The sequence below is a fragment of the Zeus faber genome, assembly GCF_960531495.2.
Source record: "Zeus faber genome assembly, chromosome: 13".
Taxonomy (NCBI): domain Eukaryota; kingdom Metazoa; phylum Chordata; class Actinopteri; order Zeiformes; family Zeidae; genus Zeus; species Zeus faber.
The window spans coordinates 28,738,576-28,755,543 of NC_137198.1; the positions used below are offsets into that span (position 1 = coordinate 28,738,576).

Here is a 16,968-nt window from a genome sequence, read left to right on the forward strand (position 1 = left end):
GAAGAATCAACGTTGCTTTCATTTCAGTCCATTAGTATTTCAGTTGATTTTGGACAGCCTGGTCTTATGTTTGCTTTAGTTTGGATTCAAATACATTTAAATTTGACTTTTCACATTTCTTTATTTTTTTGACCATAATAACCTTTAGTCTTAACATTGTGTGTGTGTGTGTGTGTGTGTGTGTGTGTGTGTGTGTGTGTGTGCGAAACATGGCTTTGGATTTTAACTTACCGTTCAAAGTAGCTACCACCCTGGTGCCCTGCTTATCACCTCAAGCAAAGGGGAAATTAAAACCAATTTCAAAACGTTTTGACCCCACATAGCTGGGCAAAGTTTATTAAGCTCTACCTGACCAACATTCAGGAAAAAGAACCACAAAGTGTTTACTGCTGACCTTCTTTTTAACCCCGTCATCCACGTACAAATAGAATTGCGACCAAACTGCACACTGCAAAGTACAACATAGCACTCGCATAATCGCATAATTCATAGTCAAATTTTTTCCCTTTCCCCTGAACAATGTCTTTTCCCAAAGGATGAAACGGTAAGTGTTTACCAAAGTGGAAAGTGGGAATGTAATGAGAAGGAATCTCATACACTTCAGAGGGAACACAGACGAATGCTGCGCTGTTGTTACATATGTATTCAACTTATCAGCAGTGTAGGAAACAAAATGGCCGATCATAACCCAAAAATTCCTCCAAAACAAAATTCCAAAAATATACAAATTCATGATATTAACACATTCAGTGCTAATCACAAAAAAAAACAATAAAAAAAAAACGGGACCTGATGCAAACTAGGTCCTCAGGTTTACATGTTCATGTCCGAAGTTCAATCGTTTCTTAAATATGAGTGTGTTATTTCTTTGTTGAGAAGAAAAATCCAATTTTCTGTATTAAGTCTTGACCAACTAAGTTCTGTCTTCCCAGACCATGTTGCACATGTCTCTCTCTCTGTAAAGTGATATTATCTGGAGTCTGTAAAGTTTCCATGGAAATGAAGAAAACTCTGTAACAGATGAGAATGCACGTTGATTATCGATAGATAACCCCCATGCTGTACCTTTAAAAGGTGTTCCCTGGCAAGGAGGAGATGACGGCAATAATGTCCAATGGGCATCTTCTAGCAATGATGAAACACAACGTCTTGATTGGTGAATTCCAGCTTCGCCACTTACCTGTCTGTCTGGACCCAATACCTTTTTGCCATTGTGTGTCTGTCCGTCTGACAATGTAGCTGGCCGCCATCCCTGTCCACTCTCCTTCCTCTCGGAAAGGTTGTCTTGTATCTAGTAATCTCCCATGGCTGCACTGCCTTCGCTGCAATTGTGTATTTGTCATCTTTATGTTCACAAGAATAGGTCAGTTATTGTGTGTGTTTGTGTCACCCTATGTACAGTACAGTATGTATGCTGAACAGCATGCGACCGACTCGACTGTCCAAAGCCTGCTTTCGTGGACATCCTATCTTCACGGCTGTTGTGTGTGTGTGTGTGTGTGTGTGTGTGTGTTTGTTTTTACATGTGTGAATCTATGAATCCATCCCCCACCCCAAACACTCTAAACCCTACACCTGAGGTTCCTCCTAGCCCAGCAGAGCCATCATGGAGATCAGCCAGCGCCCAGCAGCCAGCTCCCTGACTCTCAGCAGCAGCTGGTAGAGGCCGATGCGCCAAAGGCCGAGGGTCTCGGCCAGCGAGATCTTGAGGCGTTGGGTGCGGGACGTGGCCTTGATCCTTTTGTGCCTGTTGGATGAGAAATCACAGGGAAATATTGATTAGGGGTGAGCCAACCTGGCTAACCCACACCTTCTCGTCTACGTTATCTATCTTTTTCATCGAATAGGGAGCCCAGGTATTTATACTCTACTCTCTCCAATGTATTGGCTCCAACGGTAAGGTGTTGCAGTTGGGAGTGGTACTTGTTATATAAGACCACTTTTATGGCTTTCTTTTATTATTTAGAAAATTGGCTCGACACTGTTAAAAGTGGAATACAGAGTATTGGAGTGTGTCCTCAGTTTTGGGCGTCAATAGTCGATAGAATGCTGGTAAAGATGCCTCTGCCTTAAGTAGTATATTTCTGTCACAGAAACTTGCTTGTAACTCTATCAAAAGGCATTGAGGGCTGGCCATTTCTAGCCTTGCATTAGTTTTCAATAGAACTCCAATTGCATCACACGACACACTCATAGCTAACTGGACGTCAATTTAACAGCAACAGCAAAGTTATAAATAATCAATGGTCCTGACGGAAACCAAGTTGTTTGATTGCAATAGAATGTCAACCTCCATTAAGAGGCCCAAAGAAGAAGATGAAGAATGACGTTTGCTTTGCAACACTTTACTCCAGTGGTCCTTTCCAACAAGCATCGCTGGTGATCTGAATACAAGAGAATACTGTCCCCCAGGCAATCAGTTCATCTGTGTCTGTGTTTTAGCCAGCAAGAGCAGCAGGTATGCCCTTGGAAGTCGGTCCCCGCACTTGGTCTTTCAAAACTAATGAACGTGGATAAAGTACGAAAACAAAGGGATGTTCTGGCCATTTCGGGTATGTTGTAGCTGGCGACCCTCACACCACCGGTCAAGTTTGGAAAGCAGACTTTTCTCAAGACCTGTTGGTCACGCAAATATGTGCTGCTGACAGAATTGAGACGTTGTGGCGTGACGTAGAGGCTGCATACTGCCTCAACCAGCTCCATATTACAATATACCTTTGTCTGTTTGATGGTAAACTGGTGTGTGAGGTATTCTCAAATTTGTTAAAGGAGGGCCCAAAACCAGGTACCTTGGTCATTCGTGCTTGGTCTCTGTGTAACTGTCATTAAATCAACATAAAAGTAATAATGCATCAAAGGGCTGAAAAATAACCTTTTTTTATTTTGCGTCAACGTCACAGTTTGATGAGACCTCCTGTGACTAGGCTAGAATTTCCCTCCAGCTCAAAAGAGCACATGTTCAATTCTGGCTTTTTGCAAACAGAGAGAAGAGGCTATTACATTACTAGTATGTGTGTGTGTCTGGAAAGGGTGGGTGGGTGGGTGTGGGGGGAGGTTACAGCCGTTTGTTAATATTTCATGTGGTCTGCTTACTCAGACATGACACTCACTGTCCAACACTGCAAGGGGCCACCTGTTTTGGTAGGACAGAGTGATGTGTGTATGTGTACGGGTGCGTTTGTGTGAGCTGAAGTAACAGCCCAACTCCTCTCTCATCCAATTACACAGCAGAAAGAGCAATCTGCACACACACACACACACACACACACACACACACACACAACACACACACACACACACACACACACACACACACACACACACACACACACACACACACACACACACACACACACACACACACACACACACACACACACACACACACACACACACATCCACACCTGGACACACCAAAGTGTCATTAATGTGGTGAGTTTTTGTGGTAAAATTAAACATTTTCTATTAATCAAATATTAAGTAAAAAAAATATATAATAAATTAATATTAAAAACGTTCATATTTAAACTTTTTGGGGGGGCCTAAATGAGCCAAAATGTAACCATTCACATGCCATGAAATACTTAGATGGTGAAAGATGCCAGCACCACATTATGAAAAGATTACGTGAAGTGTGGAATTGCATGAGGAAGTCGGGGGTGGCAGAGAAGTATATAAGAGTGGTACAGGATATGTATGAAGGCAGTCAGACAGTAGTAAGGTGTGCAGTAGGCGTGACGAAGGCATTCAAAGTGGAGGTGGGATTGCATCAAGGATCAGCTCTGAGCCCTTTCTTGTTTACAATGGTGATGGACAGGTTAACAGATGAAATTAGGCAGGAGTCTTGGTGGACTATGATGTTCGCGGATGACATTGTGATCTGCAGTGAGAGTAGGGAGCAGGTTGAGGAGAGCCAGGAGAGGTGGAGGCATTAGAGAGAGGAGGAATGAAAGTCAGCAGGAGTAAGACAGAATATATGTGTCTGAATAGGAGGGAGGGCGGCGAAAAGCTGAGAATGCAAGGAGTGTAGGTGGAGAAGGCGGATGAGTTCAAGTACTTGGGGTCGACCATCCAAAGCAGCGGAGAGTGCGGGAGAGAGGTGAAGAAGAGAGTACAGGCAGGGTGGAGTGGGTGGAGAAGAGTGTCCAGAGTGATCTGTGACAGAAGGGTTCCAGCAAGAGTGAAAGGGAAAGTCTACAGGTCGGTAGTGAGACCAGCTATGTTGTACGGTTTAGAGGCGGTGGCACTGACAAAAAGGCAGGAGGCTGAACTGGAGGTGGCAGAGTTGAGGATGTTGAGATTTTCATTGGGAGTAACAAGGATGGACAGGATTAAGAATGAGTACATTAGAGGGACAGCTCAGGTTGGACAGTTTGGTGGAAAAGTGAGAGAGGCCAGACTGAAATGGTTTGGACACGTGTGTAGGAGAGATGAGAGTTACTTTGGGAGAAGGATGCTGAGGATGGAGCTGCCAGGAAGGATGAAAAGAGGAAGGCCTAACAGAAGGTTTATGGATGTGGTGAGGGAGGACATGCAGGCGGTTGGTGTAAGGGAGGAAGATGCGCAGAACAGAAGGTATTGGAGGCAACCCCTAACGGGAACAGCCGAAATAAAAATAAGAAGATGTGAAATTATTTGCATTTATTTTACTTAAATTCAGTCAGTCAATAAGTTAGACAGTAATTCAGTTAGTCAGTAAGACAGTCACTCAGTCAGTCAATCAGTGAGTCAGTCAGTCAGTAATTCTGTCAGACAGTAATTCAGTAAGTAAATTAGTCAATCGGCAAGTCAGTCATTCAGTCAGCCAGTAAGCCTGTCCGGAATTCAGTCAGTAATTCCATCAGTCAGTCAGTCAGTCAGTCAGTCAGTCAGTATATCCATCCAAAAGTAAGCCAATCAGAAAGTGAATTATCCAAAACCTTATGTTGAATCGGCACCAGCTGGAATCGGCAAGCAGGCCAAGTTACTCGACCTCTCAGCTTAAGGATTTGTCTCCACCATGCTAGCGGGTGTGTCTGGTGTCTCTGTGGTTTCAACTCAATCAGTTTTTCCTTCCTTCCTTCCTCCTTCGATTTATCTCTCCATACTGTAACGATTGTTTCGGGGGCTGAGGCCCAGTTCGTGGAGTTGTTCATTAAGATTAGCCGCAGACTCAAGATCGATATGGCTAGCGGACGGCTGCAACATAATCACCGCATTTAGAGAAAAGGACAGAGAAGAGGGGGGTATGCCAGCAGTGAGGGAGGATTGAAGGGATGGGGAAAAAGAGGGAGGTCAAGGACGAGTGGAGGTGGAGGTGAAGAGGGGGGTGTAGGCGGGAAAAAGAAGAAATTTAGATACGAGGCCAGAGTGAAATATAACGACCGCTGACTGGCCCTCAAAGTGATATAAATGTGTTTGTTTCCCAGACCGCGCCGCAGACTGGGCAGAGGATGTGTGTGTGTGTGCGTTTACTTGCCATACTTGTGAGGACAAATTTTGTAGGACTGAATAGCCAGAGGAAAGCACTAACGCAGAGTCAGGAGGTTCGATTTTAACAATAGGAGTTAAAATTTGGGTTTTGTTCAGAGTTCAAGTTTGAAGTTGAGGCCTGGATTGATTATAGTAAGGGTGAGCGGTTTGTAAACGACTGTAACCGATGGAAGGCAATCAAAAAACCTGTTTACTTGTCAGCACACACATTTACATTACCCCCTGACCATTTTCATGATGATTTTTTTTCTCAATTTTGTCTCTATTTTGGGTTTTCTTCCGAAAACTTAAGCGACATGGTGAGAAACCTACATCAAAAGGTTACCCAGGGGACATTTGAGCTTGCAGAACTCCTCATATCTGCAATCCAGAAAGGGGGGGGGGGGTCCAAATTCAACATGGTTGCTTGCGTCATGGTTAACGAGTTGTTAATAAATGTTTAACTGGCTTCGCCTGTCCATTTCCTCACTTGTCATGAACATTCAGTTTTTTGAGTAAACTTGCTGGGGTTTTTTTTCCCCCTACAAATTTCATTTGTCGAGTGTACTATACTGCCTGCATAAGGCTTATCGTAAACAAAAGTTAGGAATTGGTTTGTGGTACTCTGTCATACTGAGTATCAAAGTTACTATTTTAGACCTGGTTATAGACCTAGGAAACCTTGCGTACAACCTCCTGCTGTGATGGCTGGCATACATGCATTTCACTATATTTCTACCAAAAGTTTTTACATGATTGACTAGTGGATGTCCTGTATTTTCTATTGTATCTACTTTCCTGTCTTATCTTACACTCAATCAAATTTCAAGCCATATAATTAAATGGCACAAGATTCAAAGGACAATTAGCGTCAAATAGCGACCGCTGAAGGAAGCCATAGAAACTCCACTAAAATAGCCAAACTTGACTGTTCCTCCTCCCACGAGGCTTCTTAGCCCTCATAGCTTTCGTAGCACCAGTCCTTTGGTGGCAGAATGTTGTCCTTTATGTTCCACTAAAATTAAAAGAGTTCGGGGATAGTTCATGGGGTTGGGGGATTGTGGGGATTGAGCAGCGATCGACAGGTAAGGGGGTGAGGTGTTACTTCCTCTCAAACAGAGAATCCTGTGCAGACTACTTGTTTTGAGAGCTTGAAATCTTCGTCGTCGCCCAGGTAACAGTTGGCTGACTGGTATGGATCAACAACATATGCAAACCCCCACCTTCAAACCGTGGTCGGGCAAATAAAATATTACTTACAGCTCTTTCAATCGCAGAAGTTATTCGTGGGTGTGTGCACAACTAGGTGTCAATAGGCCAAAAAGATAATCTCTGAAATAGGAGATTCAATGGATTGTTTTATGACCTGGCCACAGCGCGGAGGCAGCAGCGGGACATGTTGAGGAAGGAAGAGGAGGCAGCCCTGGTCTGCAGGGAGGTCTCGATGCCCCTCAGCAGGTCATTGGTCTTCAACAGCAGCAGCATCTGCCTGGGCACCCGGTTGAGCAGCTCACTGATCTGAGGCAGATAGAGTGTCGCATTGGTCCGGATCTCCACGTCCTGGAGTGGGATAAAGAAAACAAGTACATTTATTACAATGATCTGTTGAATGCTCTATTCTGATTTCTCAACAGTAGAAATCAGTGGTCAGCAAGTTATGAAAAATGGCTGCTGATTCATGTCCCGCTTGTCGCTCCGCCTACAGTTGCTTTTGCCAATGCTAGATCGTGTCGACCGACACCTTGTGATGCTACCTGGAAACTACAACGGAAGATATCAAAAGACGAATGTGGATATCAATAACAAAATCCTTAATGTCCCATACCCAGCATGCCTCACTTCATGATTAATTTATCATTAATAACAGTGAATAGGTTTGTCATATGTAAGTGGAAGCTCTTGAACTACATTAGTTAGCAGACTAGTTAATCCTTTGAAATCAATATTCTGTTTTCTGTTCTCTCTATTGTCTCTCTATTAATTTTATTTCAGTAAATTCAGGTAATGTACAGTCATTGTGGCAATTTATGTTACTACAGTAATGTTTTCACCTTGTCACAGTAGTTTGAGTATAATTACAATTCAGTACTCAGTACTAATTCAGTACTATCACTTTTACCAAAGTTAATTTCTAACCTAGTACTGTATTTTGCCAGTTTGGAATTTTGATAACCTTAAAATTATAATTTCACATCAACTTGGTATGGGGATTTAATTTAATTTAATTAATAAAAATTAAGATTTTAATTCCAATTCTTTGCACCACTGCGTGTACTCAAATCTCTGCAATTACAGTACTGCTTACGAAGTAAGCAGTATTGTACTACACGGGAGGCTTTGTTAGAGAAAGAGAGATGAAGGTGGAGAGCTGGGAAGAAAGGAGAAGATAGAGATAGAGAGAGTGGGAGAGAGAGAGAGACGTCTGCACCCAGACATGCAGATTCTGCTGAATCACTCTTCTAAGAGTTCCGCGGTCACAATAAATCCTGCTGGCATTGGCAAGCCAACGTGATGCCGTTGTTCCATTTATACTACTCGCCCTATAGGATATATAGAAATGGTATACAAAGGTGTCTTTCATTTGTCTCATGACTGAGGATGTAGGTAACTGAAGGGACAGTAAAAAACGTGCCGTGTCAAGAAGAATCATTTATTTTTCGCTTTACTTCGCCAATCAGAACTGTGTACCCTGTTGTTCGTAGATAGAAAAATAGATAAAGATATATAGATAGATTGAAACATAGAAAGTCAATTGTTCTGGTTAACAGACCAATAATCTTTAGGTTTTGGAAAAGACAAGGAATTACTCAGCTGGAACACATTTTTGAAAACAATTCGCTTATATCCTTCCCAACCTAAACCCAAAGGTATAATATCGGTGGCCACGCCTTCCTTAAATTCCTTCAGCTACAGCAGTCTCTAAAAGTTAAAATCAAATTGACGAACAACATCCTACAACCATCGCCAATGATTGACATCTCACTCATATGGAACACTCATAAAATCCCTTTTCCAGCATTTACAAACTTTTATTAAAAACAGTTGACTTTATACAGACTTTATCTTTAGCTACAATGGAATGGGAAAGAGACATTGCAGTCACCACCTGTGGAAGCTCATTTGCCACACATCCCTTTCCTTGACCCGCAACTCCAAAATGCAACTCATCCAATAGAAGATTGTGCACAGAGCTCGTATCACAGAACACAAAATGTTCAAAATGGGTTTTGTGGATAAAGACATTTTCTCTCACTGTTCAATTAATACCAGAGATGTCTACTTTCATGCCATCTGTCTCTGCCCACCAATCCTAGCATTCTGGACCAACATCACCAAGAAGCTATCAACCCTTCTGGGTCATACCATTCCGGTCTCCCCATCTATGTCTTCTTGGTGACCTCTCTTCAGTTGACCTGCCACTTAAAGGGGCTAACCAGCTTCCTCGTGCTGGGACTGGTTAGGCGTTCCAGTCTCGTCATGTCAACCGGGGTCCTGAACCTGGCTGGGTGTGCTCGGTGCGGGGCTCACCATGTGGCCTCCTTCGGTGGTGGGGCGGTCTCCTGTCGTCACACCAGGCTGCCGGGGTACCTGTCCTCTGGCGCTCTCGGTGCGCGAGGCGCTTGTTGCTGGGGGGTCAGGCTGTGGGTGGGGGTGCCGTCTGCCGTTTGTTCTCTGGTCCGCATGCTCGGCGCCAGAGGGCTGACCAGGGGCCTGATGGGGGCGCGGAACTGCCCGGCATGTCGAAGGCACAAGGTGGGCCGCTCTGTGCCCGTGGCTGATCGCTGTAGGTTGGCTGCAACCAGGTACGGGATGTGGGCATGCTAGGGCATGATTGGGTCCTGGGGGAGGGATTCTGCATGGTTGCTCCCCGGCCTGCTGTGCCCCCGCATCGATCTGGTCGCAATTCGTCTATCTCTCTCAGTGCCAAAACTCATACTCAGCCCATACACCACACAATAGGCCTAGGGCTTGGGGGGCCCCTAGGGGGGTTGCTTGCTGTTGTGGGTGTGGGTTGGGGTGTGGGGGCTGCTGTCGGCCTTTGCTGTGCTGGGGATGGTCGAGGGCCCGTATATCTGCTGGCCTGTTGGCATCGGCGAGAGGGGGGTTAACATCAAGGTGCCCCACGCTGAGCCCACCGTAATACGTGGATGGGCACTCAGCGCTCATGCCGGGTGGGGCGTCTAGTTGGCTGCGGTGGGGTGGGCCTCGCCCTTAGCCGGGGCGTGGGTGGGCAGGAGGGTCCCACCGGCTTGCGGGCGGGGTGTCGGTGTGTCGGCTCGGGGGCGTGAACCGTGCCTGGTGCCCGCGCGCCGGGTTCTGTGCCTGCGGCTGCGTCTTGTGCCTGCACTTGGGGGTGGGTTGTATGTGTGCGCCCCTGGAGTGCGGGGTATCCTCGTGCTCCCTGGGACTGGGTTATGCACCTCGGGGCCGGGCGTGGGAGTTACTCCACGCACTCTGGCTTCTCTGGGGCCCCGGGGGTCTTTTGTGGCCGGAGGGCATGGTGCTCGGGTCTTTCCTGCAGCCGTAGGGTGTCTATGCGGCTGCAGAGCTCAGGGGGCGCTTCAGGGCCCTTTCTGCCGCTTGGAGGCGCCACGACATAATACCGACGTTTGACACCAGAATCAATTGGGATAAGTCATGTCCCCCCATCCAGGGGATGGTAGCTCAGGCGGTAAAGCTGGTGGTCTAGTGATCTAAAGGTTGCTGGTTCGATCCCAGGCTCCTCCTGCTAGCATGCTGTAGTGTCCTTGAGCAAGACACTTAACCCCTAATTGCTCCTGATGGCTGCGTCCGTCGGTGTTTGAACAGTTGTAAGTCGCTTTGGATAAAAGCGTCTGATAAATGACTAAATGTAATGTACACTTACTGGTTGCATTCCTCTCCTTTCCTCCCTCATTTACTGCCATAACTATGACAGAAAGAGGCCACGTGACCAGTTGCAGTTCAAGTTTTCGTCCAATGTCTGGTTCTATGTTTATTTATCTCACCCGTGGTGAATCTCCCCCTCTTGGAGTCGTGATCAGTTGTTTATAGACCGAAACATGATCAATAGTTCTCCAAAGAGGGGGGTTGGTGGTGGTTCTCCATAACCAAAAACAGTGCTCTTGTCATCCTACAGGTCATCCACAGGACAGAGTTATTGCAGCAGTTCTTGATGATTTAAGAATCAATAAAGAGTTGCATTGCAGGTTGAGAACTTGAACTCCACTTGGAGATGAACTCTGTGCTAGATTCATTGGCATACAAATACTCTTTGTTGTATGCCCAGCATGCTGACAGCACGGGTTAAAAAAAAAAAGAAAAAAGAAAGTCAATTGTTTCTGGGTCCACTGGGGGGTTTCCCTGGGCCACTTGGAGGCTGCTTGCCATAGTGAGTGTGGGGTGTGGGAAGTGGCTGTCAGCCTTAACTCCCGGTGCGTGGCAGGTGCCCCGGGTGCTGAGGGTGGTGGAGGGCCCACATATCCGGCTGTCTGCGGGCGTCGGCTGACATCTAGGTGTCCTGCACTAAGCACACTCGGCAACATCGGCCGGGTGGGGCATTGGCATTGGTATAGCGGGCCTTGCCTTTGGCGGTTGGTGGGTGTGAGGGCCCCGGCTTTGGGCCTGCGGTCAGTGCCTGGCATTCGCCGCCCAGGTTCCGCGCCTGCGTGTTATGTCTGCATGTGGGGGTGGGTTGCATGTGTGTGCCTCAGGGGTGCAGGGTTTCCTGGCGCTCCCCGGGACTGGTTCATGCTCCCAGCTTCTCTTGCGGTTGGGGGGTCTTCTGTGGCTGCATGGCAGGGGCTTTCCTGCAGTCGTGGAGTGTTTATATGGCTGCAGGACACAGGGGTGGCTTCGGGGCCTTTTCCACTGCTTGGAGGCACAACGATATAATTCTAACCTCATACACCAGAACCAATTGGGACTTTACTGCCATAACTATGACAGGTAGATGCCATGTGCTGAATTGCTGTTCCAGTTTTCCTGGACTTAATTAACTCTGTTTTGTGGATACATGTTCTCATCTGACGTTTCTATGTTTATGTTTTCCATGTACATGTTGTTGGTTCTATGTTTATTAATCTCACCCGTGGTGATTCTCTCCCTCTTGGAGTAGTGATTAGTTAGTATGAGTTAGTTGTTCGTAAGATCAAAACATGGTAAGATCGTTCTCCAAAGAGGAGGATTGGTGGCGGTTCTGTGCTCTTGTCATCCCACAGGTCGTTCACAGGACAGAGTTATTGCAGCAGTTCTTGATGATTAAAGAATGAATAAAGAATTGCATTGCAGGCATTGAGAAGTTGAACTCTACTTGCAGACTAACTCTGTCCTCGATGCAATAGCATACAAAGGCTTGTCTATACAAATACTTGTATGCAAAGAATTCTGACAGAACAGGTTAAAAAAATAATAATAATAAAAAGTTAACTGTTTCCTGGAATTGCATTATTGTAGGAACATTGCCCTTAAGTTTTCTCAGAAAAAATACTGTCAGACATTAAGTTTACAAGTTCATTTGCACAGCACAATTTGTACAAATGGGCAATACAAAGTGATTGTGATTACATAAAGCATTATATACAAAGAAAGAAGAATAAAGGCATAGAAATAAAATGCTAAAAATATTAATATAAAAAAAGATAATAAAATCAGCGATAAAAGGTTAAAGTACAATTCAAATCCCATACCCATTCACTGAAACACTTTGAGCCTGGATTTATTTTAAAAAGTACGTGAAATTAAAAAAACAAAAACAAAACTCAGCAAAATATTTTATTAACAGTCAAATGCATTGGGCGACGTTATAAATTTATCAGCACAATTATCCAATAAATGTTGTTGCTTAAAGCAAAATGTTTATGGAAATAACTTCTGTCAAATTCTGCCACTCATGAGCTGTACCACAGTTTCTCCCCTGGGAACTATGATGTGTTATCTAATTTTAAACGAATAATTAATTAAATTAAATTAATATTCCCCCCAAAATTATAAAAAAATAAATAATCCCGCCCTTATCGATCCACCTGGCAGTAGGGGAAAAGAAAATGGCGGAAGGTGGGTTTTGTTAAATATGAGGCAGGCGTTCTCTAATCCCCTCCACCGATGTTTCAACCACAGACAGCGCTATGAGCAACTGCATACCCATAAACCACGCTAACCGACTGGAGATTTTACAGCGGCCAATTTATTAGACGGGCCATCTCCTCATTGGTTAATTTACGTACACGCATAATAACTCCTCGTTGGTGAATTTATGGAAGGCCCTGGGCGTTCAAAAGCTGACGCCGTGTCCAGACAGCTATTTCGCCACCAAGATCTACGCCCTGGCCTGGAACACCATGACTCCCGGGTTTGGATTGTGCTTCAGACAAGAGAGCGAAGAGAGGGAGCGTTTTTTTTTTACAAAGCTCGGAAGAACTCACCATCCATTCAAATCTGTAATTCATTTGTTCTTTGCTTCATTCATCATATCTTTTGCATCATAAATAAGGATTATGTTTGTTCGGCTGTGGCCCTCTGAGCAGATCTAGGATTTTTAGCCAAGATGTTTTATATGGGACCTTGATGTCCTAATACATCATTGTTTTATGGAAATATTTTTATGAATCACACTGTTCGAAGCCAGTATCATGTTTTCCGATGTTTCTTTTTTTGACAAAGTTGAAAGTTGTCAATTGATATGTTGCAATTTCTTTCTGACAACTCTTTGATAAAGACGATTTAAGAGACATGCGGGCTACGATGGGAAAGTGGCATTGTTGAGGAAATTAGGCCTATTGTATTAATTTCATAAGATATTTGTGAAGACCCCGACATACCTGAACTACTCTACCTGGGGCAGTTGGTCCCCCCCTCACCTGTAGGAGACAAGCCATGTTTTTTCGGAGACCATGGCCACAGATTTGGAGGTGCTGATCCTCATCCCGACCGAGGGCGACATCATCTGCAAATAGCAGCGATGGCACCCTTATGTCCCCAAACTGGACACTCTCCGGATCATGGCTATGTCTTGAAATCCTGTCCATGAAAACCACGAACAGGACAGGAGACAAGGCGCAACCTTCCTCCCGACGCCCACCTTGAATCTTGTCTTAATGCCACGAATACGGACACAGCTCTCGCTTTGAGTGTATAAGGACCGAATGGCTCACACATCCCACAGATGACCTACGGGAACTCAATCATAAGCCTTCTCCAAATTCACAAAACACGTATAGATAGGTTGGGCAAACTCCCATGCTCCCTCGATTATCTGTGACAGGGAAAAAAGCTGTTCCGCTATTTCACAGCCAGGTTGAAAACCGCATTGTTCCTTCTGAATCTTGGATTCGACAATCGGCTAGAGTTTCCTTTCCAGCGCACTGGCATAGACTTTCCTGGGGAGGCTGAGTAGCTTGATTCCCATATAAATGGAACACATGCTCCGCTCCCCTTTTTTAAAAATAGAGAGCACCACCCCAATCTACCAGTCCAAAGTCACTGCTCCTGATGTCCACACGACATTGCAGAGTTGTGTCAGCCAAGACACTCTCACAACATTCAGGGCCTTCAGCATTTCTTGACAGGTTTCATCCAGTTCTGGCACCTTGCCACTGAGGAGCTTTCCAACAACCTCACTCTGACACCCAGACTCTTCTTCTTTTTGAGCGATGTGCCTCTTTCCCCTCCTGAGTTGCCAAAATGTTTTCCAGAACCTCTTTGAGGCCGCCTGCAAGTCCTTCTCCATAGCCTTTCCGAACTCCTCCCACACCCTGGATTTTGCTTCCGCAACTGCTGTTACTGTCGCCTTTTTTCACCTGCTGATACCGCTCTGCAGAGTCAGGAGTCCCTCAAGCTCAACTGGTCGAAAGTCCTCCTTCTTCTGCTTGACAGCCCCCTCAACTGCTGGTGTCGACCAGGGAGTTCTTGAATTGCCACTATGACAGGCACCGATCAGCTTTTGACCTAACAGCTGCTTCCACAATAGAGGTTTTGAACAGGAGCCATTCTGACTCTATCGCCCCAAACTCCTCCCAAATGTAGGAGAAGCTCTTCCAGAGGTGAGAGTTTAAGTCATTCTGGACAGGTGCCTTCAACAGTTGTTCCCAGTTAACCCTCACTACATATTTGGGCCTACCAGGTCAGTCTGAAGCTTCCCCCTTCATCTGACCCAACTCACCCCCAGATGGTGATCAGTTGACATTTCAGGCCCTCTCTTCACCAAGTGTCCAGAACATATTGCCGCAGGTCTGCTGAAATCACTACAAAGTCGATCATTGACCTTTGGCCTAAGGTGCTCTGGTGCCAAGTGCACATATGAGCATCTTTATGCTTGAACATGGTGTTTGTTATGTACAATCCATGACTAGCACAGAAGTCCAATAACAACCCACAACTCGGATTTGGATCAGGGGGGCTTTCCCCCCAATCACCCCCAGTATTTCGTTGCCAACATGAGCGTTGGAGTCAGCACCCCTCCCACCTTCGCCAAGAAGGCAGCATACTCTGAACAGTTGTTAGGTGCATATACTGTACATAGTCAACAGTCAGGAAGTCCTCTCTGCAAGTCGTAGTTCCATTGAGGCGACCCTCCCATCCACTGGGACAAATTCCAACTGTGCAGCAGCTAGGGACTTCTCAGTATCCCCACACCTGCCCAGCACATTTCACTCTGGACAACTCCTGAGTAGGTGAGAGTCCACCCCCTATCAAGGAGTTGGGTTCCAGAGCAAACACTGTGCGTAGAGGTGAGCCCAACTATATCTAGTTGATATCAATCAATCTCACACACTAGTTCAGGCTCATTCCTCCTCAGAGACTTTCTGTTGCGCAAGTCCATAACGTCGGGCATTGCACCTCACCCTACCCTGAACCTTGCGGGTGGTGAGCCCACACAATGGTCCCACGTAGTCTTTTAGGGTCGGACTCGCCTGTGATCGCCACTCCAAGGCCTGGTTCCTGGACTGGGTAACGTTGACCCTGTTCCGGGCAGGGTAAACTTGGTCTTCATGTTCACCGTGTCATAAGGGTGTTGGGATCATGTTTGCCTGGATTCTCACCCCCAAGTGGTCTACCTGACACTAATAAAAATATATATAAAATAAAATAATATATATACATACAGTGTGTATATATATATATATATATATATATATATATATATATATATATATATATATATATGTATTGAATTTTTATATAAACAGAACTGGAGTGGAGGCGGTCTCCATAGCAACAAAGCACCTTCTTTGATGTAGTGGGCTTCTGTTTATTTGTGTGTTTATCCATTGCAACTTTCAGTGTTCGTCCTTGTTCTACATCAAAGGCCTCTTGCCACTACAGGTAAATAGCACAAAATGACACCATTAGCCATGTGTGTGTGTGTGTGTGTGTGTGTGTGTGTGGAAATGCAGTGATGTCCAGCGTTGCATGTAAAAGCACACAGCCCACTAAGGGCCCCTACTGCGCAGGCGCAATGCCCTGCAAGGTCCTAAAATGGTCTAGATTGCCTCCCGGGTTTTGATATTTGCCATCACAACACAGACGGTGGTTACACACCGAAGCCCATTTGCCAGCTCGTTATTTGTCGGTCTCTCTCTAAAAAGTGAAGGCGGGTGAGAAGCGGCTGCCTTTCTCCTGTGACTGCATCAAAATTACGGCAGACTGAAAGGCGGTTAAAATCCAAAGGTGTCAGGGGAGTTTCACATTTTTGTAAGCAAGCAGTAGAAAATGATGACAACAGATGTGAGAGAACTTTATCACATGCTAGGTTTTTTTACTCTCATCTTGAAAAGGATAGGTTGGCTGTTTTTCAACCCACGCCTGATTAAAATGTTGGTTCCCATAAAATATTACTTTTCATAGCAAAATGCTTTACTGTTGAGAAGCTTACCACTGTGCAAAACCAACATTTTGAATAAGGCCTTGGAGTTGAAAATTGCAAATGTAGCCTTTAAAGATAACAGTCTCTTCGCCACAGCCCAGTTTAGGTTCAAAGACATCCTTGCATCGCTTTGCATCACGTGTGGCAGTGAATTCACACTGGAATGTCATACAGATCTCCCCTGATGGTATCAGACTCATCAGAATTGAAATTATCCTACATTGTGTAATGTTTGTTTAGACATGTAATGTATGTTTAGACGTTTCTTTCACAAAATCGGAAATTTAACCACGTATAAGTGAAAATGTGTTTAAGTCTAAACTTACAGTAATAAGATGAAGAATGATGACACATATTTTGATATTGCATGCAAGATTCCTGCTTTTTTCCAAAAAGGAGATTTGATCATTTTTTTCACAGAACATCTTAAGATACCATTCACACTTTAAAATGTAATTTTCCTTTAGGTACATAAATATTCTTGTGTTGTCACAAATCTCTGCTTTACCATTGAACTTCAAATAAAAAAACATGCATACAAAAGGTACATTAACAATGACATATTGCTTACTTTGACTTATAAACGTACTCAACATACTTATAAATGGGTATTGGTAGACAACACCAGCGGTGCTATCACAGTGCTGTGACAGCAGATCATTTGGAAAAAGTTG

At 44.9% G+C, this 16,968-nt stretch overlaps 1 protein-coding gene across 1 annotated transcript in view; it reads right to left on the reverse strand.

The window, feature by feature from the left end:
- Nucleotides 1–371: 371 nt before the first annotated feature.
- The window catches only part of adck1 (aarF domain containing kinase 1), a 187,333-nt gene continuing 170,736 nt past the window's right edge, over nucleotides 372–16,968 (reverse strand). Inside the window, exons 10-11 of the mRNA XM_080012942.1 lie at nucleotides 6,818–7,011; nucleotides 372–1,747 (exon numbers count right to left, since the gene is read on the reverse strand). Coding sequence (XP_079869068.1) covers nucleotides 1,588–1,747; nucleotides 6,818–7,011 — 354 coding nt within the window. The 3' untranslated portion in view covers nucleotides 372–1,587. The remainder of the gene's footprint in view (nucleotides 1,748–6,817; nucleotides 7,012–16,968) is intronic.